The sequence below is a fragment of the Lottia gigantea genome (genome assembly GCF_000327385.1).
Source record: "Lottia gigantea unplaced genomic scaffold LOTGIsca_17, whole genome shotgun sequence".
Lineage (NCBI taxonomy): Eukaryota > Metazoa > Mollusca > Gastropoda > Lottiidae > Lottia > Lottia gigantea.
In genome coordinates this window covers 2,771,362-2,797,266 of record NW_008708133.1, presented here as the reverse complement: position 1 = coordinate 2,797,266, position 25,905 = coordinate 2,771,362, and the positions used below count along the sequence as shown (strand labels likewise).

The window sequence follows — 25,905 nt, the reverse complement described above, 5'->3', positions numbered from 1 at the left end:
AGTAAACTATATATATTTTCTGCTAGTTTGAGGGTTTTATCATCCCACTCTAAGCCTTTAGATTAAAAAAGTTTTTTTTTTCATTGAGAGTGTCTCAGTTTCCAAATCTGCCTTTGATCAAAAGTCAATCTGGGCATGAGCTTTTTTAAATGTGATGATATTAGGAAAAGCCATTGAATGCATCCAGTCCTGGGTTGTTATTTTTGAAGTGTCAGGGGTATTATGAAGATTTGCATCATTTCGGTTGACTGATTTAATGCACACCTAGAGACTAAGATGATAAAGAGTGAGGGAAGAAAATTTTAATGTGTATGAGTGAAGAATTTCACATTGTAAAGATGTTACTCATTTTGTAGTAGAATTAATACAAATATCTTCTGAATTTGACATCTTCATTGACTAAGAGATTTAAAAAGATTATCCCACTCAATGGTAATATTATAAAATTTATCTTTCAACAACACATTCTTTTTCTTAAAGGTCAAACCTTTTCTGACCTGGAAACCTGAAATTATCTGTCCCACCCAAAGCCTTAGGCCAGTCATAAAATAAATCAGTGCATTAATACTATTTTTTGTTTTTGTTTGATACATTCATGATTTTCAATATGAACTACAGTGGATCAACTTGTGTGATTGATGCCCTGTTGTTCTCTCTTGGTGTGATAAATCTCCCTAGAATTTTGCAAGATTATTTGATTTGTGACTGTGGTGTGGTGTACCTGTCTGTTCACTTATATTTCTTAGTATGAAATAAACAGGAAACAAGGTTCTGAATTGTATAGCCTTTAAATCAACAGGATTTCATTACAGCTCAGTGCATGTAAGATGAAAAGGAGTGGTTGGTCTGACATTGAAAAGGTCTAATTTTAAACGACATTTAAACCTCCATTACATTGAAGAGCAGAGTGTGTAGTAGTCAGACCTTATATGGCAAGTTTGTTGTATAGACATCATTATTTAACTCAGCCTTATATGGCATGTCTACTAATTAATATGGGTGTTGATACAGTAAACTGCTGCTGGCTGTAATATTTATCTTCTCATTAAATCTTCACAATAATGTCATAAAGCTTAATATGATTGACATAGAAATTTATTTTGTCTGATACCGATATACAAATTAGCAATGAATTACCGTGGCAATCATGTATCATTATTATGATTCATTGGCAAAATTGCAGAGCATATGTATCATGATTTCTAAGAATTTGATATAAATTTTAAAACTGGGTTTAAACTGAAATCAAAGCTTTGAAGTGATTGACATGTTTAGATGGTTATAATAACCAAGTTTTTCTATGATAATAGTTTTACAGTTGATTGAGTACATTCCTACAATTTTTGTAGGGGTATTTATTGTTATATTCTATGTAATGGTGTTAGCTCTCAATAGTAGGCCACATATATAAAACTATCCTTAAAAATGACAAATATTTCCTACTAGCTAGATTTTTGACATGTTAGTCGAAATGAATGTATACAGGCAATAATTGAACAAATAGCTTATTTAATATGAAACAATTGTCTACATTTTTGAAAAATAAGAGCAAATCAGTGTATCTTAAATAATATAATGTACTATGATATAATTAATGAGACTTCCTAATTATAAGACCAATTAAATATCAATAATTATATATATACAACTAGTCATAATTACATTTCATGATATATCCAGTTATGATATAAAAGAAAAGAATTTATACTGTTTCAATTAACAAATCAATATAAATTTTAAATAGAAAAATAGAGATGGCTTGTTAAATTATCAGGTTTTAACTTGAATGTTATGGCAGAAACATAAGTATGATGCATTTTTCATGCCAAAAGCTATACTTTGCAATGCTAGATATTTCTGTATAAACTATATATTTTACAAAAGTGGGTGTTATATGTTTTGAATGGTTTTAACAGTTGTTTTTGACACGCGTATGACTTGTTAAACACTTTATTAATGTCAACTGAATAAAAACTGTAAATTTCTTACATATTTCTTATGTGTTATTGTAGTGTAAATTTCTATTTTAATTTTTGAAGCCATAAGTATAAGATATTGAAAACAGATATTGTGAAAATGCAAGGAAAAAGGAGATATGTAAATGCCCAAAATTCTTCCAGCAGATATAATTACCTATCTCTATTTCTTAAATATAAGTCCTTTTCAAAATTTGATTTGAAATATCAGAAAAATGGAAAAGTCTACATAAAGTATTATATATAGTTGTATAAGCTTACCTCTGTATTAGACATTAAAATGTCCTGTACCATGGTGTGAAAATTGACCTAAATTGTACTGAAATATATTTGAACTTATTTGATGTCAAATAATTAATATCCTTTATTAATTTATATTTTTCAGATTCAACAGATATTGTAGACTGTAAATTAAAATTAATCTTAGGTTTAATATGGACACTTATTTTGCATTATTCTATCTCCATGCCAACATGGGAAGGAGAAGAATTAACACCATCAGATGGAGCTCCTACACCCAAACAACGTTTATTGAACTGGATCCAGACTAAATGTCCTGATATACCAATTAAAAACTTTACCACTGATTGGAATGATGGTAAAGCTATTGGTGCTTTGGTTGATGCTGTTGGACCAGGTATGTTATATGTGAAATTATCTCTCGATCTGTGCGAAGAATATCCTTCATTTTTTTTTTGAAACAATAATAGATACTATGCATCTTTTGGAAGTTCATTTTGTTCCATAAATGCCGTTCTTATTTCTATTTCAACCTTTATTAAATATTGATCTCTAATGTATTATAGGATTGTGCCCTGACTGGGAAAACTGGGATCCTAAGAAGAACAAGGATAATGCTACAGAAGCTATGGATGCTGCTGAGAAGTGGCTGGATGTACCTCAGGTAGGCATACCTTATCTTTCTAACTGACTGACAATACCATAAGCTTACAGATTTGTTGTTAGATCATGCCATTAAGCACAGAAAAAGTTATCAGCAACTGTTACCATTAATTACTAATCAAAAATTTAATACTCAACAACTGCTATTAGTAGATTTGAGTGAAATTGTAATTTATACTTAAGAGATAATAAGAAATTTGCAATGAAAGTGAAAGCTTTTCTCAAATTAACATATAAATATTAAGCAGTAAAAAAGTTTGAGATTCATTCTCCATCAGGGTGTTAAGTACATTCTGATTACAAATGTCACAACATGATGAAATATTTCCTGATAGATCATAGGCCAACAAGTTTCTTTGTCAAATTATTTAAAAGGTATAAGCTTATAATTATTTTATACTTTCTGATAACTGTAGTGTTCGAATAGTGATAAACAAAATGTAAAAATAAAAATGAAATTATAAATCAAAAGTTCTAAATCTTGAACATGTACCAGCCTGTTATTAGTGGCAAGAAACATGAAAGGAGTGTGCCAAAAGTAATCTGATATTGTTCTGGCAAAGTCCCAGTATAAGTAAAGAGAAGGTATTTGACTGACAAAGCACTTTTCACTGTTATATCTATATTATATCTACCTGGTATATAGCCTAGTTTTGAAAAAATAAAATTGTAAGCATATTTTATCTGAATGAATGACACTTTATAGGGAATTGTCTGAATCTCAAATTTTTCACTTTGATATCTCAGGAGAACTTCTCAAATTAACATCCGATATAAAATTAAGAGCAAATTAAGCTACATTTTTGCTAGGGCTAGGCCTGCATAGCACTTTTCTAATATTGAGTTTGACCATTGACAAACAGTACAGATATGATGAGATCATGGTGGTTGTGGCTGCAAATTGGATTACGTTGTGTATGCTGAGCATTATAATAATGAACAAAATTGCAAATTACAAAAATGTACCTTACCTGGTTGTTATTGGCAGGTTGATAACAATTCTTGTAGTAACAGATACTGGAATTCTGAGGCATTTTTCATGCTGTTCAGATACTTAGATGCAACATAGTTTGCATGGTTTTTATTGTTTTATCTTGTCAATTGCTTTGATATATCTGCTATTAATTGTCAAAACATTACCAGACACTAACAATATACAGTGAGAAAGTCATTCTCTGAAAAGAAATGTATTTGTTGTTGAGAAAGTTAACAACAATGTGTTTTAGATACTTTTGTTTTAAAAAGTTACATAGTACTTAGTCTAAACTTCATATTATAATATTCATAAAGTTCTTTGAATATGGGCACCATAAACAAGATATAATACTCTTATTTAGTAACTAATATCTCATGTCAGATCCTTAATGTCTGTGCCTGAACTGAGCTGACTCTAACTATCTACATGACCTTGACTAGGTGATAAAAATGGTTTACAGGCAGGTAATCTGTTTAACAGAACCTGGTACAACCTCTACTGAAGTCATTTATTTAAACTATACATCATTTTCAGAGTTGGATATTAATGTGCTTTTCTATCTTCAAGAAATTAAATTCAACCAACAAATTACTAAACAAATGTTTGTTGGCAAGCTCCATAAAATCCAATTTATTCAAAGACATACCTATAAGGCATGGGTTTAAAAGTGAGATACCTGACCATAATTGCATAATAACAATACATAGCAAATAAAGCTATTGGTTTATCTATCTGTGTATTATTGAAATCTGTGGTGTCTAGCAGTCATTAGATTTAGAATCTGTAGCTAGAGTGTTGGCAGGTATATCCGACTAGTTATTAAAGGGTTGGTTATATTACTGGTATAATTGAGTGTTAATTAGATTTAGTGGTGTCTAGTTTATCTTAATAAAACTGGTATTGACACCTTGAATTACTTAGATTATTACACTATACATACAGTCAGCTATATTATAACTAATAGTTCCTTGTATCAACTAAAACAATACTTGAATGCTTTAAAAATCAAATCAACATGTAAATTATGCATTAAAGGGTGGTTATCATTACAGTATTTTTGCTAAATCAGCTGATAAAGCTCTCGAAGGAGAAATGTACAAAACAATCTCCCATTGTAGATCATGTTAAATCAAATATTCTAAACATGTGTATAAAACATTAGTGTAAAGGTACATTAGTAAAATAATGTGATATTTTTAGTGTAATGATAATCTTTAAACAACCATTTATCATTGTACTATCTTGATATACACTGAGTGATAGTTATCTTTAGTATACTACCTACAGTTTGTATATACCTTTCCAAAAATGGGTGTCTAGCTGTTTTACAAAACTTCTGACAATAGAAAATTCACACAACTTTCTTAAAAGTACAGCAGGAAATCCTTGGATATAATTCCTACTTTACACCATTTTTAATGAATTTTCAGAATATTTTGGAACAAACTTCTTAGCTGGGTTAACCATAGGCAATACTAACAGTCTCACCAATATAAGTTATGCATATCAAGCGGAGTCTACTTTTATAGGAATCTCTTGAAAAATACAGTTTGACTGTTATAACCATACTTGAAACTTATTTTATATGACAAAGAAGATAGGGTTGTGCACATGAGCAGCTTTAAATTCAAGTATATTGGTATTAAAGACATTCCAATTAGACAGTTTTCACTGATCTATTTGATAAGTAACATAGTAGAAAAAGATTTTTGGCAAGAATGAAGATTTATTTAGGTTGATGGAATCTTAGACTTGTGTTAAAATAGATTAATCATTTTCTGTTCATTCTAATGAGAATAGATAACTTAATGATTATCTGTTAGGTAAATACTCCCAACTAACCTGTTATCAGAAATTATTTATTTATTAGAAAATAGTTTTTACTTATTTTTTTTATGATCTCACTAGTGCTTTCAGAAATCTGAAATCTGATTCAATGTCAGTGTGACACAATAAACAGCCAGTGTTAATTCTGAAACCTTATATTTTGTTCATTTCAGTTGATCAAACCCAATGAATTGGTCAATCCTAAAGTTGATGAGATGAGTATGATGACTTATCTCTCTCAATTCCCTAATGCTAAACTTAAACCAGGAGCACCAACCAGACCCAAACTTAACCCGTCACGTGTCAGAGCTTATGGACCAGGTTTGGAGCCAAAGGGTAACCAAGTTGGAGCACCAGCCAGATTCACTGTTGAAACATTCAGTGCTGGTAAAGGACAAGTTGAAGTTATGGTATTGAATCCCAAAGGACAGAAGGAACCAGTAAGTTCATTTTTAAACAATGCATTTCCTGCACATTTATCAAGTAGCAAAATATCAAATGGCATCAAGTGCAAGTTTTACACATCATATCTTGGCTTGTACTCTTTAACATGTTTTGTTTATTTTCAGTGTGAATGTACCTTTAATAATGATAGAAATATGACCTATTCCTGTGTGTATGTACCCAAAATGGAGGGTGAATATAGAGTCATTATCAAATTCTCCAGCAAAGAAGTCAACAAGAGTCCATTCCTTGTTAAAGTCGAAGGTGCTGCTGGTGATGCTTCAAAGGTCACTGCCACTGGACCGGGTATTCAAAAAACTGGTGTTATTGCTACCAAGAGAACTTATTTTGAAGTTCATACCAAAGGTAATTATTTGATAGACAAAATTAGACATCATATAATTGAAAATACTGCTCATAATTCAATAATCATAAAGGACTTGAAATTATTTGTGATTTTTTTCAAGATTAGTGAAGTGAATGTATGAGAATGTTTGAAAGTTGGAGTAATACCAATTTTAGTTTTATTCAAAAAAAATTTTAACAATGAAAAGTACAAAGACAAACCCCAGTATATTCTTTATGAAGCCCATTATCAAAATTAATTCATACCAACATTTTTTACTTCATACACAAATCATATTAATTTAAACAATAATGAAAGATAAAATGTTTTACTATAACAAAGCATATTGATAATATTGAATGACATTTGGTTTTTCCCCATAAACAATTATTGACTAACTGCTATCATAGTTTGAGATTGACTTTATTTCTTTTAAAATTTAGCAATTCATTTTCAAATATTTTCCTTGTACACATATCACACTCAGAAACATGATGTACAAGACTTTCAATTTCCTTACTTCCATTACTTTCAGCAAAACCAATGCCTAAGACTGGTGAGTGGTGTCAGAGTGGTTTTAATACCATTCTCTCGCAATATATTTTCCATACAGTTATGACTGTTCCGCTGTTCATATTTTTCTTCTGTCCATGTTATGTCCATGTATTCAATCAAATTGTTCATCCTACCCTGAACTCTTCTTGAAATAATGATGTTATACCTACATTAACTCATGTTGCTTTACATTTTATTACAGACCATTCCTTATTCATGTTTATTTCAATAGTTTGAAAGTTTCATTTGATCATTTGATTAATGATCATCATAGATTGATCTTTCATTCTGAAAATGGATTATCATTCGTTTGTCATTATAAACATAGATCATTCATTCACCATTGAAAATGATCATTCAATGTGAAATTGATCAATCCTTCAATTCAATGTGAAATTGATCAGTCCTTCAATTCATTGTGAAATTGATCAATCCTTCAATTCATTGTGAAATTGATCAATCCTTCTATTCATTGTGAAATTGATCAATCCTTCAATTCAATGTGAAATTGATCAATCCTTCAATTCAATGTGAAATTGATCAATCCTTCTATTCATTGTGAAATTGATCAATCCTTCAATTCAATGTGAAATTGATCAATCCTTCAATTCAATGTGAAATTGATCAATCCTTCTATTCATTGTGAAAATGATCAGTTATTTTATTGATCATTTATAATGAAAATAACAGTCAATGCATGGATTATGGATGAATGTTGGATGTTTTGATGTTTGTGAAATATTCTTGAAATCATAACAAAAATTCACTAATTAATTTTAGATGCAGATGGTGTGTATAAGTTGAAAACTATTTTGATCTTCTTATTTTGATTGATGCTTTTCTCGCAAATTCATGGCAGTAGAAATTTTCATCTTCTCAATTTTGGCTTCTATGGAAATTTGGGTCCACTAATTTGGAATGAATCATACTCATTTGCCTATTTGCCAAGTCACATGTCTAAATTCATACCTTCATTGACCTGCTTATGTTCAAGAATATATTACTTACTAATTGTTGTCAATTAAATCAATATTAACCCTTGTGTTTCAGGAACTTCCTCTCTTGGACTATCTTTTTCACAAAAAAATTAAAAAGAGTTCCTAGCATAGTTGACAGAAAATACTGTGTAAGAAAACTTGATCATGTGTTGTAAGCAATGCCATTCTGCGTCATGTTAAATGTACAGACTTGATTTTCATATTTTGGTTCTTTTTGCCTTTCTTTAGCGGCTGTTTTTGGTATTTTTAACGGTATTGAAACATTTTTTATCATTTTACTGTATAGTCAATTTAATTGTTTTTAATAGCTTACATTGTTTGTCCTGGGATAATGGTGAATTAAATACATCATTTTTATACTTTAACCTGTAATATTGGCGAAGGAATTATAATGGTCAATAGGGAAATGAAGTTAATATTACTAACATAATGAATGTTTTTAATTTTACTAACTGATTTTATTGATGTTTCGAATTTGTTAACATTTTTCATCAATTTCACACATTTCATTTAAAAAATCCTAAATTACTTTAATTTCTTGTCAAATGGCGTTTCTGGTTGGTATTAAATTTCGTATTGTAATTTTTGATTGCATTTTAGACAAATTTGATTCACTCATTGAATATTATGAAAACTCTATATTAAATGAAAAGAAAAATTGCTTTTTAACAAGAAATATAAACCTTATTCCACCATTAACCCTTATTTCATTTCATTCTATTTATTTCACTTTCTGTCATCAATTTGTCACAAATTTCTTACAGTGGTCTTCATATTTGGGATTTGTATTAACTCCAATTATTTGAATTTGAAGGCAACTTTTGCAACAGTGTGAATTTTAACATTACAGCAACTCAAAGATTGAACATCATTAAGAAATGTGACAAAGATTATTTATTCTTCTCTATTCAATATAATATATGGAATGATGTATAGATATTGTAGCTTGTAGTATAGTTGTAGTTTTAGTAAATTTATATATTCCAATAACCAAATAGTAAATATCATATTGATAATTTTAATCCAATATTATTTTAGATTCTTTTGTATGATACAAGTAGTTCAAAATTAGATCACATTACTAGAAACTTTAAAACTTTTTTTTGTTTCACCTCTTAGAAAATTAGATGAAATATTTTGTAAGATTAGTAAGTCCTGTTGCTTTAGTTCACATGTTGTCTTAGGAATAGCTCTAGTTTCTCTTCCATTAGTTGTAAATATTTTACTAAAATATACAATAACAATTATCCATTATAGGGCATTAAATTGCTTTTGATACTTGTCTTTTTAGCATCTGAATTTTCAATTATCAACATCCTTATCAGACTGCTTTTGATTTCTTTATTGCTTTGTAGCCACTTTAAAACATTAGTATTCTTGATAGCTATATATATTGTTCTGTATTTTGTATATAGTGCAACTAAATTATTTGATTTTGGAAATTTTGGAAAGCTACACATACATCCATAATGTTTGGAATGAATAAGACAAGTGTCAAAACAATATCATTAATCATTACCATGTATCAGAAATAACAACTATCAACAACTCTATACATGTATCTATATATATACATTGTTTTATTTTCACTTGTAGCTGCTGGTAAAGGACAAATTGATGTGGCCATCCTAGATCCACATGGTCATCGTGATAAGATCCGACCCATGATTAAACCAGTAGAGGGTAAAGAAGGAACATATTTAGTGGAATACCAACCCCATGAGCCTGGACTTCATTCAGTCAATATCTTCTTTGCTGGTCAACAGATACCAAACAGTCCTTATGGTGTACAAGTTTCTCCAGGTATGTCTTCACAATTTGCACAAATCTTCTAAATTAAGCTAAATTAATATCTTGAGGGTTAAAGATGATCAAAAGGATCTAGACATTAAAATTATCAGTAAGTTTCAATTCCCAAAAGAAAGATCTATGTGGTGAGCTGATGCTCTATTTGGTTTTCTATGTGCAATGATGTGTTCGATACACTTGATTAGGTAAAGACCCGACCCGTATGAGATAATATTCTTATTTCAATGCAATTGAAATCACTTATTATTTCTATCAATCAAACAGAAGCAGATGGTAAGGTGGAGAATGAATCTCACAGGACATTGGCTCTTTCTGAAACCATTCACTTGACTGTTGGTGGAAGGAAAACTTGCTAGATGCTTGATTGCGCCAAACTTTACTCTATCTCTATATTTATTTGTCTATACTTTCTACTTGTTTCAGCTGGTAAACGTAGGTATCTCTGTATATTTGACCCTGTCCCTACAACAACTGAAATTAAATCCGCATCTTATTTAATTTCAAATAATATTGAGTTTTTATTGTTAGATATTTTCTTTCAAAACAACTTGGCTAGTAAATGTAGTCATAAATATCTAAGTTTTAAGAAGTAGACAGTGTTGTGTGAAATGGAGAATATGATACTAATATTTACTTTCAAATGATTATGTAGATTATGAAAAGTATTACAACACTGAGTCATGGTTAAATTACGATTGTACAGAATGAATATTTTATAGGATATCAGTATGCAATTTGAAAGAGTAAAATAATTCTTATCAGGCAGTAAAGTCATTATCCCAAAACGTGGGTTTCTTAAGCTTAAATTAATTAAAATTAGAATTGATTGTAAATTTCAGCTACCAAACGTAGGTGTAGTTAATGATATTTCTGTTAAAATCTATTGATTTACTCTATCTATCTTGTTTTTTTTGAATTCTCAAGTTTATGAGACAAAAATTTAATCAATTGATAATCTTCATTTCTTTGTTCATTCTAACAATGAATAATGTGAATAATATGTAAGAATGATATTATATTTTTTAGTTGGATTGTATTCTGTTTTCCTTTTTATTTTTGATTTTGTTGTGGGGATTTTTTAGTTTGTTATAAGAAGATGCAAATGATTTATTATGTTCATTGAAAGCCATAAGTGTTTGAATTTAAATCAAGATGAGGGAAGGGGTGGGGTAAAGTTTATCTATGACCCAGTAATAATCCCACCCAATTTCCACTTAACAACTGCTCAGAATATTGCTAACAACATTGTTCACATTGTGTTTTTGGCTGTTCAAATGCTTCATAGTTACTCTTTGCTGGACTAGCATGATACTTGAGTGTAAAATTTTGATTATCGTAAAACAGAATAGCTAGCAAAGTAATAATAATAGGTGATAGATAACCTTTATTAAAGTTTTTTTTCCAGAGACATTAGTTTGTGTATTATATTTACCTTTCTGAAATAAAACAATTGAAATCCAAGTATTATGATCCTGTAGTTTTAATTTTAATACATCATGATATTGTTTTTTCAGCATCCAATGCTAAAGCTTGTTATGCTACCGGACGTGGTATACAACCAAGAGGTATTCGTGTACGAGATAATGCTGTCTTTAAAGTACATACTAAAGGTGCTGGTGAGGGTGAGGTCAAAGTTCAGATCATTGGCCCAGGTAAGTGATAAATATTTAGTTTGCAAAAATATTCATTCAACTTATTAAATCTAAATTTTCAGATAAGAAACTAGCTTTGTAATATTATAATCTTTGACTTCATACAAATATTTGATGTATTTGCACCTCAATATGTGATCTTATTAAAAGAATCAAAATCAATTTGATTTTTCAGGAGGTGCAGAAGAGAAGTGCACAATTAAACCAATACCAACAGAAGAAGGTGTCTTTGAATGTATTTACGTTCCATCTAAAGCGGGCAACTATGTCATTAATGTTACTTTTGGAGATCAACATATTTCTAAGAGTCCCTTTAAAGTTGAAGTTGGACCGTTTAAGATATCTAAGATAGTAGCCTGGGGACCTGGTTTGGAAGGTGGTGTTGTTGATCAACCAGCTGTCTTTACTGTAGAAACTAATGGTGAAGTTGGTGCTCTTGGTAAGTATCTTTTACTGCTGAAATACATTAAATAAACAATCCTGAAATTCATTGATTTGGTTTTTAATATGAACAAACTCTTTAAGTATGCTAGAATCTGATCTTTCTTGTTTTATTTTTCAGGATTCTCCATTGAGGGACCATCTCAAGCTAAAATCGACTGTAAAGATAATGGTGATGGTTCAGCTGATGTTACATACTGGCCTAAAACACCAGGAGAGTATGCTGTTCATATCTTGTGTAATGATGAAGATATTCCCAATTCACCATACATGGCTCAAATTACACCTGCCACTAAAGATTTCAATGCTTCCAAGGTAACTAAATTATTGCAGCTCTAAAGAATTCTTGATTCTCTATTATATTTTGTAATTTTAATAACAATTTGCAAATTACAACTGCGAGAAAATACAAAAAAACATTAAGAATATGATATTGAATAAAGTTTTATTAAATCAAAACGGTATATTTGTAGGTTATTGCCAAGGGTCCTGGTTTAGAGAAGACTGGTTGTCAAGCTAATCAATGGGCTGAATTTACAGTTGATACCCGTAATGCTGGTAAAGCTCCATTGAAGATATCTTGTCTTGATGTAGACTTTAAACCAGTTGATGTACAAGTTACTGACAATAAGAATGGTACCTATAGCTGTAAATACATGCCAAAACGTAATGTTAAACATACAGTTGTTATTACCTATGGTGGTGTACAGATACCTAACAGTCCATTTAGGGTAAGATAACCGATGTTTGTGAATGGAAATTTAAATGTAAGAATTAGAATTAAACTGGTTTTACCCTACATATCATTTATTGAAAGAAACAAAAAGCCTTGATTTGAAGATTCTAACCGATTGTTTATAATTGTTTCATAATTAACTCTACTGTTGAATTCTGCAATCAATTTGTAATTTGTTGTTTTCCCACTAGGTGATGGTATCTGAACCCTGTAACCCAGCTAAAGTCAAGGTATTTGGACCTGGTGTAGAGAAGGGTGTTAAAACAGCAGCTAAAACTCACTTCATTGTTGATTGTAAAGCAGCTGGACCAGGTATGTTAACTTGATATGATATGTCTCTCGTGTGGTCTAATTCTCATTAGAGTTAATTAAGTACATTTTACAATCTTGAACAGAAAAGTGATGCATGGTTGAAAGGATCACTTGTTAGGTGAAATCTGATGTTTGCACATTCCAAAGACATTCTTTTATTTACAGGTGATGTTGCTATTGGGTTAACTGATGAGAAGGGTATGGATGTACCAGTTAAAACTATTGATAATAAAGATGGTACATTTAGAATTGAGTATGAACCCAAAACACCAGGCACATATACTGTCATGGTTTACTTTGCTGACAAAGAAGTTCCACAAAGTCCTATCAAGGTCAATGTCACATCTAGTATTGATGTTAGCAAAGTCAAGGTTGTTGGATTAGAGCCACGTAAGTGTTTATGAGATTTGATTTTTGGTTGTATACTTTTGATATGTAATATATATTGCGATGGTGATTTATCTCTCATTCTCTCCTATTGATTTGGATGATAAAAAAAATGTCATGATTAAATGCTATGTTTTGAGGAAGTTCTGTCCCTTGTGGAATTTGACGTGATTTTGATGTGTTTCTATCTTTAAATACTGTATATTCTATATTTGTTTTTCTATTAGATACAATTGTATCCATATTCACACATTTGGTTAGCCTGATGTTGTCCCATAGTCAAATTTAGTTTGAAATGTTTTTCATTTTTATATATGTATTGTTTTTAACTTCACAAAATATCCTTATTTAATTTATCCTTCCCTTATAAAGAAATGCCAGTGGGAGTTCCACAACAAATAGGTATCCAAACAACTGCTGTCCATAGACTACCCAAAGCTGATGCTAAGGTTACTATTACAAATCCACAAGGAAAGAAAAAGGAAGTACCAACTGAGCCTGCACCAGATGGCCACACTGCCAAACTTCTGTTTGACATGCCTGGACCCCACAAGGTTGCTGTTGAGTATGCTGGTGTTGAACTTCCCAAGTCACCATTTGCTGTAGAAGCAGTACCTTCTAAAGCAGCACCCAAACCAGTAGAAGAAGAGATGATGGGTAAACAGAAGGCCCCAGGACAAAAGGCTGGAGCCCCACTTGCTGGAGCCCCACCAGGCACTAAACCCAAACCAAATGTCAAGGCTTATGGACCTGGTCTTAAAGGGGGAAGAGCCTTAGAACCAGCAACATTCACTATTGATGCTAAACAAGCTGAAGGACCTGGTGGTTTAGGTGTCACTGTTGAAGGACCAGCAGAAGCTAAGATTGAATGTAAAGATAATGGTGATGGAACATGTGAGGTAGCTTATTTACCCGAGGTACCTGGAGAATATGCCATCAATGTTACATATGCTGATGAACACATCCCAGAATCTCCATTCAAGGCTAAAATTGAACCATCTGCCTTTGCTCCTGGAAGTGCTCCATTAGCTGGTGCACCTGGTGCTCAAGCTCCTGTTGGACTTGGAAATGTCAAAGCTTATGGACCTGGACTCAACCCCAATGGTAAACATTTTGCGCATGGTTTGGTCTCAGCACAATTTATTCTAGGAAATGAACTAACTGTCATGGATGATGAACTAATTTCAAATGAAAAACTAATTATTTTCTAAATGTTTGGTAGCGCATGGACTAAATTGTTTTTCAGGATAATTTTTTTTCTATGATTTGTTCAGCTTCCCTACCTTCAATGTTGTCATAATTTTGTTTACATTTTTTTTATTTTCCCTGTGGATCAGATTTCATTGGAATCATTCATCAGTTTTGTTAAAACCATTTCATATCTTATGATTATGTTTTTCCCTGATTTGCTTCTGTTCTTTATGTCTTTAATTCAGCTCGTTTAATTTTGATTCAAATTTTCTACTAAAAACTTTTGAATGATCATGAAATATTCCTTTTACTTACAGCTTCAAGAGATGATTTTGAATTTATTAACAAAACTTTAGATTCTTGAAATGTCTACTAATCATATTGCATTTTCAAATTGCTATGGCTTATACTGAATATTGTTCTTCATTGACTTTCCTTGCAATTGATGGTTCCCTGTAAACTATAATACAGCTTATGATTTATAAAATTGGGTAAAACACTTTCTTTAAGATAGCAGTCTGTTTGTGATCTATTTGATAAATGATCTTTATTTGAGATGAATATGAAACAAAATTAATCTTGCTGTTTTGATTGATGAATTCTAACTTATTGTTTATATTTTCTAGGTGTTTTTAAAGAGTCACCAACTGAGTTTACTGTTGATGCTAAAGCAGTACCTAATGCAGCCACTGGTAAAGTTAGAGCTATTCTTACTGATCCTACAGGACAGAAATTCGAAAGTCCTGTAACCAACAATAATGATGGTACATTCAATGTGGCTTACACAGCTTTTGCTGAAGGTATGTGACTTCTTTGTTTTTTCGTTCAATTATTGTCACGGCTGTTTGAAAAATAAGACAAGACATACAAATTATATTGTTAAAATTAAACCATCCATGACCATAATTTAATGTCTTGTTTTAGGTCCACACACTATTGATGTTACATACAATGATGCTCCCATACCACAGAGTCCATTCAAAGTTACATCAATCCCTGGTTGTGATCCTAGCAGAGTTAAAGCCTATGGACCAGGTAATATAATTGAGTTTATCACAGTGATATATTCAAACAATTGGGCTATTAAAGTCTTTTTATGTGTTTGATTTATTTCATTTTAACAAAAAAATAGATATATTAGGCCATACAAAATAAATAGTCTGTTTTACAGGCCTTTTTTTCAAAAATCGGGGCTAGAGGGCAAATTTATTATATATTATTTATAAGCGCTTTTTTAGATTTTCAATTGGGATAAATCGGAGCGAGCGAAAGTATTTATTATTTATTTCCATAAATTTAATGTACATTTAATATTAAGGCAACAATCAGGCACTTTTGGGCCTGTAAAACAGACTATTTATTTTGTATGGTCTTAGTTTCAGTCAAAATATTTAACTTAATTTAAATTCTGTGTTATGTTATTTAAACAGGTAGAGTAATAACTTATGTTCCAAGAGTTAAATGATATATATGTTTATTGTCAGGTCTACAAGGTGGCTACACTAACCAGGATGCTGAGTTCACTGTTGATATGAAAGGCGCTGGTAAAGGTGGATTAGGTCTATCTATTGAAGGACCTGTTGAAGCTCAAATGAACTGTAAAGACAACAAAGATGGTACATGCCAAGTTGCATATAACCCTACCAAAGCAGGAGACTACTCCATTGGTGTGAAATATGCTGAAAAAGATATCCCTGGTATGTTTACATTTTAACTTAGTTGGTATACTAGATGTAGTTCAATAACAAAATAAGGCCATGGAAAGAATGGTACCATCATTGTGTTATTTATTCATTATTCTTATTGTTTCTAATTCTACAAAATTAAAGTTAAATATTTCATTATATTGATTGATGTGAACTGTTTGAAGATAACAGAGTGAATATCTTGTAGTTGAATGTAATCATTTAAGAAACATTAACAAGCTGTTACAATCTTTCTATTGATCAGCTCAACTTTTCTTATTGTTTACATTACCTCATTTTACTGGTAATGTATCAAGACTTGTAGAAATGTGAAATCAAGATATTTTACATCCATATTAAACATTCTTTCAATTTGCGTTGCATTTGGATGTTTTAGGAAGTCCATTCTTGGTAAGAATCCAGAATCCAGTAGATGCCAACAAGGTGAAATGTTACGGACCTGGTTTGAACCCACAAGGTGTAAAAGCAGGAGAACCAGCATCATTTATTGTTGATGCTAGTGAATCTGGTCCAGCACCACTTGATGTTACTACAACTGATGCCAGAGGTGTATATACAATACTACACACTATCATATTGTTGATATTTTGAGAAATACATTAGTAGACCTATTTACTGAAAGTCTTTTTCAGAAAGAAAAAAATTTGTTAATTGTGTTAAAGCAAGTAATGGAATGACACCCATTTGGGACCAATCATATAGTAATGTACTGTAGACATATTTATAAAACAATTGAATATTGTAGGAGTAAAAAGACCAGCTGATGTTCTACCTATTGGAGATAATAAATATCAAGCTACCTATTTACCAGTAGAAGAAGGACCATGTAAAGTTGATGTCAATTATGCCAATAAAGCTGTACCAAACAGGTAATCCTCTTCATGTGTTTCTATGTGTTCAAATTGAACTAATCCCTTCAAATGGAGCCTAGCCAAAGATCTAAACATTCTGTAACTCTAACTCTTTACATTAACAAATCTTACAAATATACTATAGTAAGTTCATGGTTACATTACAGGTAACTGTTGTAAGCAACTTGTTGGTAACTTGAAATAATTGTGTTTTCAGTCCATTCAATATGAAGATCTTACCTGGTAATGATCCTAGTAAAGTTAAAGTTACTGGGTTACCCCAACAATGTCCAGCTAGTTTACCAGTTGTATTTAAATTGGATCCTAGAGAGGCTGGAGATGCTGATTTAGAATGTGTTGTAAAGGTAATGTTTTTCTTCCTCAGGTCATTTTGTTTGTTAATGATACTGATACTGATAAATGCAGATTTTTGGCTCTTTAACAAAAACGTTAAGAGCAACTAAAGTGCTATATAAAGAAAATAGGTGTTGAACATGTTTTACAGCTCTTATTGATTGATATTATATTTCCTTTCCTTATTTTTATTTGCTTTACACAGCAATTATTAATTGATATATTTTAGAGACCTGACGGTACCTATATTAGACCTGTTATGCAAGATAACCATGATGGTACTGTGACCTGTATGTATACACCAGAAGACTTGGGTGTATATGATGTAGATGTCAAATTTGCAGGGCAAGAGGTGCCTGGAGCTCCCTTCCCAGTTAAAGCTGTTCCAACTGGTGATGCCAGCAAATGTCAAATTACAGGTGGGTAGTAGAACTTTATAAGAATTCAAAATCTCTTTTGATAGTTGTGATTTAAGAAAGTTTTGGTCTTAGTCTCACTAAACAATATTGTTCAGTTAACAGTATTGAAATATTTCTATTATAGATGGTCAAGATAAGGTTGTACCAGTCAATAAAGAAACTATTATTGAAGTCAATGCTGCTCAAGCTGGTACTGGTAAAGTTACCTGTCGTATTCGAGGTCTGGACGGCACTGATATTGATATTGATATCATTGATAAGGGAGATGGTACATTCAGCATTTCATTTATCCCTCAATATGCTGGTGAATACACTATTGAAATCAAATTTGGTGGTCAGACAGTACCTAATGGTGAATACACAATTGAGGTAAGTTTTGATGTCAACATAATGTTTATGATAGAGTATGCTATTTTGCAGTGATTATTTGATGTATTAACACCCAATCAATATAAATAGATATATTTACCTTGTCATGTCTTCTAAATAACATATAGAACTTGAGGTGTTGTGTGTATGTGAGTTTGGAATATTATAATTTAAATATATGATCAATTAACAGTTTTATAATAAGAACAATGGGCAATGTTATTCTTATCAAATACACAAACAAAATTATCTTGTGGAAAAATGTTAAATGAAATTTGCACCACGCTCTGAGAAAAACCAACAAATGAATCAATATTTCAGAAAAGCAGAAGCCATAATCATATAATAGTGGTATTAGATATTTTTATAAAGTCTGTCTGATCAGTGAAATTCTAATAGAACTTAAAAGTTGTAGGTGTATCAAATTACATTAAGATAAAATGAAAGATCAAATACTGTGTAGACTATTTATAGAATGTGATGATTAAGACATTCTGTTACAACATTCAATACCTGTGGTGGTTCCATTAGTTAAATTATCATGAACTTTTAATTTCTCTCTAAAAACTATAATATTATATAGAAATAATGTAGAGAAATTCTCAAGAAATCGAGATAAATTCATGTATTTAGTGGTGAATTCTTTATATAGAAATGAGATCTGGTTTCTTTACCTGGTCTTATCTTAATAAATATAGACTGATAAATTTCACCAATTTCTAAATGAGCCAAACACAAGAGTGTACAGTGTATCCTATAATAAATTCTTATCAAAAATCTGACTTCCACCTCACCTTGCTACCTTCTCTCTTAGTTCATTGGCAATCATAAAGTGTGTTAGATAGCTTCAACCTAGGAATGATATTAAATGTAATAGAAATTTATACATATTGTTAGGATGCAGCCAGTTATTATCCAAGTAAGCTCTGTAAGTAAGCTCTACAATAAGCTCTGTAATATTTTGACCACTTGTATGTTTTGAGGTAATTTTGTCAGTGTGTGAATGTGTGTTATATTTTCGTAACAAGGCATGTTTTAAAATTTTAAAGTTGACAATAACAGAGATAAATTTCTAATTATATAATGATATTGTTATTGTGTTGTGAAAGGAATTAATTTCATAGAATTGTCTCAAACAAAACGTTTTGTTTAATGTTGTCAAGTTTAGATGTCAATTGATGTTGTTTATCTTTATCAATTGTTGATGTTTTACCATCATTTGACAAAGAGTAAGAATTTGGTTATTGCAATATACTAAACAATTTTTTTTGCTATATTGTTTCACCAAGTTTAAATAGAACCATGTCACATCTTAATTTAAATGAACATTAATAACATTAAACCATTATTTTTTATTTTGACCTGCACAATTTTAATAAATTGAGCATGATGCATGAACTGCTGATTGAGAATATTATTTTGCTTGTTTGCTATAGGCCGTGGAACCAGAGGAATATGATGAATATTTGAAAAATAGACCGGTAAGTTGCATGCTAATAAATGTTCTTGCAAGTGTGCCATTGATATGATACCTTATTCATTGATATTCTATGATGGACTTTGTTGAAATAAGAAATATTTTTTATATTTTATATGGAAATTGAAAAAAAGAGGTTCAGCCTCAATATTGATGTTTTTGTGTATTTGCTGTTTATATATGTTTACCAGTATATGATTATTATTAAAGGTAGGAGATGATATGATTGTACCAGATAAAGCAGATGGTGTACATGCTGCTGGTCCTGGTGGTCTTTTCCAACCTGTAGATTTCTGTATCCCTGTTGGTCCTATCTTCAACTTTGTCTCAGGTGAGTCAACTGATTAAAAATTTAGCTGACTAGTTTCCTCATTGTACTTGTTTCGAACCATGTATTCAGTGGAATAGATATGCCATATGATAACATGTAGTTTTAAAGTAAGATTGAATGGCAATCCAAAAATAGAACATTAGACATCAGGAATTTGTCTGTTTTTCCCACTTTAAAGAGAAATACATAAGGCTAATTCAATGTTATTAAAGATATTGAATAAGTTGTTAATGGTTCTTGTATTTGTTTCAGCATTTGTTAAGATGCCATCAGGAAAGAAAGCCTACCCTAAGATTCAAGACAATAAAGATGGTAGTGTAACAGTCCGATATCAACCAACAGAAACTGGTCTACATGAGTTACATGTCCAATATAATAATGAACCTATTGATGGAAGTCCATTCAAGTTCCATGTAGATGCTGTTAACAGTGGCTATGTGACAGCCTATGGACCAGGTCTCAGTCATGGTATTGTTGATGAGAGATGTGAATTTACTATCAATACTAAAGATGCTGGAGCAGGTCAGTTATTTCAGAAAACTTGTAGACCAATATATCATTTTATTATCCAGTGCTCAAAATTGAATTTTTGGATTCAAAGTCTTTGTTACAAATACTCTGAATGAAATTTACATGGTGATCTACTCAACTATGTTTGTTTCGTATCACAGGGCAAGATTTTGAGTACCCTTAAAGGTGCACTGGAATAAAATAACTAAAGACTGTTATGCTTTATTTTAGGAGGATTATCATTAGCTATTGAAGGACCTAGTAAAACTGAGATTCAATGTAAAGATAATGGTGATGGTACATGTACTGTATCATATGTACCAACTTCACCAGGAGAATATGTTATCACTGTTAAATTTGATGATAAAAATATTGCTGGATCCCCATTCATCTCCAAAATTACACGTAAGTTATATTTTATGCAAACTAGATTCATGTATTTTGAGCAATTTGAATCGGAATTTGTTTTTTTCGTGGTACTATTATAGTTTAAACATAGAAAGCTATAACCGTCATAAACTGAATAGATGAGATGTTTTAAGAATAATTTATTTGATTCCATGCTACCTGTACCCTATGTATGTTTTTGGAATTTGAATTTGCAGCTGGTGAACCCAAGAAACGGGCTCAGATTTCAGTTGGTTCAAGTAGTGAAGTATCTCTCAAAGTTACTGAAGCTGATATTTCTAATCTGTCAGCATCCATTAAGAGTCCCAGTGGTCGAACTGAACCTTGTATATTGAAGAGGTTGAGCAATGGTCATTTAGGTAGGTTCCATTTTTTTATGTGTTTCTCTGTTAATATGATATAACTTATATGAATTAGTAGATTTAGTTATAGTTCAAACAAACCTATTGTCATAGACCCTAATTATTACAATGTTAAATACTCCTCTTTAACAAGGATCAATATTTATTATTTACAGGTATTACATTCACCCCACATGAAACTGGAGAACATTTAGTCAATGTTTATAGAAATGGTTCTCATATTGCTAATAGTCCATTTAAAATCATGGTTGGTGACAGTGAAATTGGTAATGCTGGTAAAGTGAAATGTTATGGTAAAGGATTAGAATCTGGAATGGCTAACCAGGTCAATGAATTTGTTGTTGATACTAGAGAAGCAGGTAAGTTATTTTTAATGCTGATTTCTTACAATCTATATAATCTACACTGCTAAGACTATTAAATGATGTTCACAAGTCATACCAAAGTACATAAAGTAGTACACATAGTATATATGGCTGATCATACTTTTTTTTGAAATAAAATGATAAATTAAACGTAATAAAAGTATGATAGTTTAAGCTTGAATTGTTACCTACTGTTACTGTTTAAAAGGCACCATTTTCATTGAATTGTGATGTTTATTAATTAGACCTGTAGTAATATTAGTAGAAACACAAGAGACAGTGAGAAAAGAGAGAGTGTGGTGTGTTTTATGTATTATTAAACTATGTTAATGTTAACTATTGTAGGCTATGGTGGTATGTCACTATCTATAGAAGGACCTAGTAAAGCTGATATTGAGTGTCATGATAATGATGATGGTACATGTCGTGTTACCTATAAACCAACAGAACCAGGAACCTATATCATCAATATTAAATTTGCTGATGAACATGTTCCAGGTTTGTCAAGTTTTTCATTTGATTTTTAGACTTCATGTTCTTTTATAGAATGCATTATATATAAGCATTATCCTGTTAAAACGTGAAAAGGGCCTAAAAAAAATATTACACAGTTAGGGTACACCGATCCTAAATGTTTATTGTCTTGTTTCTTCAAGTGAATATCTTCTGTTTGATTATTACAGGAAGTCCCTATACTGTTAAGATTGGTGGTGAAGCCTCAGCTAAAATCACTGAGAGAATTACACGTCATAAGGAAGCTGTTGATGTTACACATGTTGGTAGTCAATGTGAACTTAGTCTAAAGATACCAGGTAATTGTCTTAAACTTCTTAATTCCAGTCGACCACACAGGCATATATTTGTCAAATAATATAACTTCACTGAAAAGTGGTTCAATGTTAAACCTTGACTGGAACAGCAAATTATCTGTTACAAAATGCTTAGAACAACTACCCTTATTCTTCTTACTAAAAAACAAGTCCAGAATGCCAACACAAACTTAAATATTAAAGTATGTTTTATTGACATATACAGCTTCTTTGAATACTTTTCTTAACATATTGTATCAGACACTAGGCTATAATAAAGTTATAATAATTACCAACTGACTGCATCCTATAGACTGTAAATAGTCTTGAAATCAATTTTGGCACTCAATCAACAATTTTTATCACCTCCCTAGTTAAATAGTTATTTTTAATTGAGAAGAGTTCAACTTTCTTGTGAAATGTACTGAATACTTATTGGCTTCTTGCCTATTTTTTTTATTTAAAAAATCCAAAAAAACCTTGAAACAAATAGCACATATTCCCAATGTACCAAGTTAGTGCTGCAATTTGGACTTTTGGTTCAATTAATATAATGTAATGCCGACTTAGCGATATTAAAGGATGATTATTTATGTATATGTTTAGAGATTATAATCAGTGAAATCAGTAGGCTTTCATCTTTAAATCAGTATGCTTTCATCGTTATATTCCATTAAATTTATTTCAATTACAAACAGATTGAAAGATCTTTGATTTATAACTAAGTCTGAAAAAATGAAGTACATACTAACTCTTAACCAATCAGAAATGTTCTGACAGCTGTCTTGAGGCATCAGATTTTCAATTTTCATAGATTAATCTAATAACTCAACCAATGAAATAGAATCTTACAAATGTGTTGGGCTTGTAATATTTGGCAGATGCCTGAAATTTACCTGGTATGAGAACAACATGTTATAAGATAAGATTAATGGAATTGTACCTTCCCTATATATAACTGACAGTTCCTCTTTAGAATAACTTGAAATAACATATTTTTTCTATTAATATTGAAGTAAATTAGGATAGGATGTAATAAAATTGCAGTATATGTATAAGCCCAGTCAGCAAGATGTGGTATACAACTTCTCATATATTTAATTGGAAATATCTCTACAATGTTGCAGGTACCACATATTTCTTTCATTTTCCAATGTGATTTGGAATAATTATGTTTACAAAAAGTGTACAATGCTGAAATGTTACAATTTTTATCATTATCAGGTACATCACCATTTGACATGACTGCCTCAGTAAAAAGTCCATCAGGTGTTACAGAATTATGTGATGTCAAGAACTTAGATGATTGTCACTACAGCATTAAATTTGTACCAAAAGAAATGGGTGTCCATACTGTTAGTGTAAAACATAAGGATATGCATATACCAGGCAGTCCCTTCCAATTTACTGTTGGTCCTATTACTGGTGGGGGTGCACATAAAGTACATGCTTCTGGACCAGGTCTACAGAATGGTGAAGTTAACTCACCATGTAAGTATACGGACAAAGTTTTACCATTCAGCCACTCTCATAGGTACAAGATTACATATACTAAAGCAGAGGTTTGGTTACAATTTAAGATTATAAAACTATTTAGCAATGACATGATTCCAGATGGAGATGACAGTTTATGATTCAGTTGTTGTTACAAGATTAAAAGATTTTTTTATGAAAATAGTCTAAAATAGTATACTATCACAAATTGTTTAAAACTGAAATTTTATATTCAGGCGATTTCAACATCTATACACGAGAAGCTGGTGCTGGTGGTTTAGCTCTTGCTGTAGAAGGTCCATCCAAGGCTGAAATTGATTTTGCTGATAGAAAAGATGGATCTTGTGGTGTAACATACAGAGTTACTGAACCAGGTTTGTTATAAATTTCACCTCCTATCTTATCTGCAATACCAATTTTCAGAATATCTATACTGCTGTAAGAATATTCCTATAATAACCACGGGTTACCAAAATACTTTTTTGAATGTCTTTTTAATACTATTGTTATTAATTACAGGAGAGTACCTAGTATCTGTTAAATTTAATGATGAACATATACCAGATTCACCTTTCCGTGTACCTATTTCACCTAGTGTTGGAGATGCTAGAAAGATATCTATTAATGCTCTACAAGACAAAGGCTTACAGGTATTAGTGACTACATTATGATGAGTATACAAGACTTGGTTCCATACCTGCGATAGCACAGTAGTTGTGTCTACAGTATAACATTAGTTGGCAAACAACTAAGTATTGTGAAACTTTGATAAATTGGCAATAGATTGGAAATTACATTTATCTCTATTTATTACAGGTTGGTAAACCAGCAGCTTTTGTTGTCAATTTCAATGGTGCTAAAGGTCGACTTCAAGCTCGTGTAGTGGCTCCATCTGGTGCTGAAGATGAGGCTTTGATTCAAGAAATTGATGATGGTAAGTGTTTGTTTCCTTGTTACTTGTATCTTAACATAGCACACAACATACACATTAATATGACTATTACTTGAAAGATCATCCTCTTTGTTTGAAATTTGTTTACCCTGTAGTTTCAGAATCAGTAGTAGTCTTGATTAGTTCTAAGGTTTTAAATATTTCTTGTAGGTCAGTATGCTGTACGTTTCATCCCAAGAGAAAATGGTCTCCACTTTGTTCATGTGTTATTTGATGGGTGCCATATCCAAGGATCACCTTTCCGTATCATGGTAGGAAGAGTTGATGCTGATCCTGGAGCAGTAACAGCTTATGGTGATGGTCTCAAGACAGGCAAAACTGGTAAAATATATTTAGAGAATTATTTCATTTCCATGTTCTACAGTAGAAAGTTCTTTATAGGCATACACAATCTTCTAAGACACATTCACTGTCAATGATCAATTGTAATATGCTTATAATGAGGACATGTTTTATGGACAGTTAAAAATAGATTATGTACAATGAAATCTGTGAAATGAAACTGTTATAACAATCAAACAATTTGATTATTACAGGTCAACTGAGTAAATTTATTGTGAACACAGTAAATGCTGGTGCTGGCGCTCTAGCTGTAACAGTAGAAGGACCCTCTAAAGTTAAATTAAACTGTAAAGAAGTAGAGGAAGGTTATGAATTTACCTATACACCTAATGCTGCTGGTGATTACCTTATCACCATTAGATATGCTGGTGTCCATATTGCTGGTAGTCCATTTAAAGCCAGAGTAGAAGGTAAGTACTTCCATCCAAGTATCTTAATCTTAAATTTACCTCTGATATTTGATAAAAACAGACAGAGAGATGATGGTCCAAACTGAAGGTCATTTACTTGAGAAGATCTTTAGAATATTTAGTGATGTAGTGATATTTAAAATAAACTATATGGAGAAATATGATTGTGGAAATTTCTAATTGTTGTAGATGA

General features: G+C 31.2%; 1 protein-coding gene across 1 annotated transcript in view; it reads left to right on the top strand.

Moving 5' to 3' along the window:
* LOTGIDRAFT_158607 (hypothetical protein) overlaps nucleotides 1–25,905 on the top strand; it is a gene marked incomplete at both ends in the record, with an annotated part of 32,756 nt that overhangs the window by 6,218 nt on the left and 633 nt on the right. Inside the window, 33 exons of the mRNA XM_009051756.1 lie at nucleotides 2,362–2,613; nucleotides 2,783–2,880; nucleotides 5,856–6,122; nucleotides 6,252–6,492; nucleotides 9,622–9,828; nucleotides 11,349–11,486; nucleotides 11,662–11,925; nucleotides 12,049–12,242; nucleotides 12,401–12,658; nucleotides 12,855–12,975; nucleotides 13,141–13,365; nucleotides 15,180–15,353; nucleotides 15,478–15,588; nucleotides 16,038–16,250; nucleotides 16,636–16,806; nucleotides 17,005–17,096; nucleotides 17,278–17,297; nucleotides 17,328–17,475; nucleotides 17,694–17,883; nucleotides 18,008–18,252; nucleotides 19,421–19,422; nucleotides 20,239–20,582; nucleotides 20,802–20,975; nucleotides 21,176–21,337; nucleotides 21,496–21,699; nucleotides 22,051–22,203; nucleotides 22,389–22,517; nucleotides 23,739–24,005; nucleotides 24,245–24,382; nucleotides 24,528–24,658; nucleotides 24,825–24,942; nucleotides 25,111–25,281; nucleotides 25,497–25,712. Of these exons, the coding sequence (XP_009050004.1) occupies nucleotides 2,362–2,613; nucleotides 2,783–2,880; nucleotides 5,856–6,122; nucleotides 6,252–6,492; nucleotides 9,622–9,828; nucleotides 11,349–11,486; nucleotides 11,662–11,925; nucleotides 12,049–12,242; nucleotides 12,401–12,658; nucleotides 12,855–12,975; nucleotides 13,141–13,365; nucleotides 15,180–15,353; nucleotides 15,478–15,588; nucleotides 16,038–16,250; nucleotides 16,636–16,806; nucleotides 17,005–17,096; nucleotides 17,278–17,297; nucleotides 17,328–17,475; nucleotides 17,694–17,883; nucleotides 18,008–18,252; nucleotides 19,421–19,422; nucleotides 20,239–20,582; nucleotides 20,802–20,975; nucleotides 21,176–21,337; nucleotides 21,496–21,699; nucleotides 22,051–22,203; nucleotides 22,389–22,517; nucleotides 23,739–24,005; nucleotides 24,245–24,382; nucleotides 24,528–24,658; nucleotides 24,825–24,942; nucleotides 25,111–25,281; nucleotides 25,497–25,712 (5,838 nt within the window). The remainder of the gene's footprint in view (nucleotides 1–2,361; nucleotides 2,614–2,782; nucleotides 2,881–5,855; nucleotides 6,123–6,251; nucleotides 6,493–9,621; nucleotides 9,829–11,348; nucleotides 11,487–11,661; nucleotides 11,926–12,048; nucleotides 12,243–12,400; nucleotides 12,659–12,854; nucleotides 12,976–13,140; nucleotides 13,366–15,179; nucleotides 15,354–15,477; nucleotides 15,589–16,037; nucleotides 16,251–16,635; nucleotides 16,807–17,004; nucleotides 17,097–17,277; nucleotides 17,298–17,327; nucleotides 17,476–17,693; nucleotides 17,884–18,007; nucleotides 18,253–19,420; nucleotides 19,423–20,238; nucleotides 20,583–20,801; nucleotides 20,976–21,175; nucleotides 21,338–21,495; nucleotides 21,700–22,050; nucleotides 22,204–22,388; nucleotides 22,518–23,738; nucleotides 24,006–24,244; nucleotides 24,383–24,527; nucleotides 24,659–24,824; nucleotides 24,943–25,110; nucleotides 25,282–25,496; nucleotides 25,713–25,905) is intronic.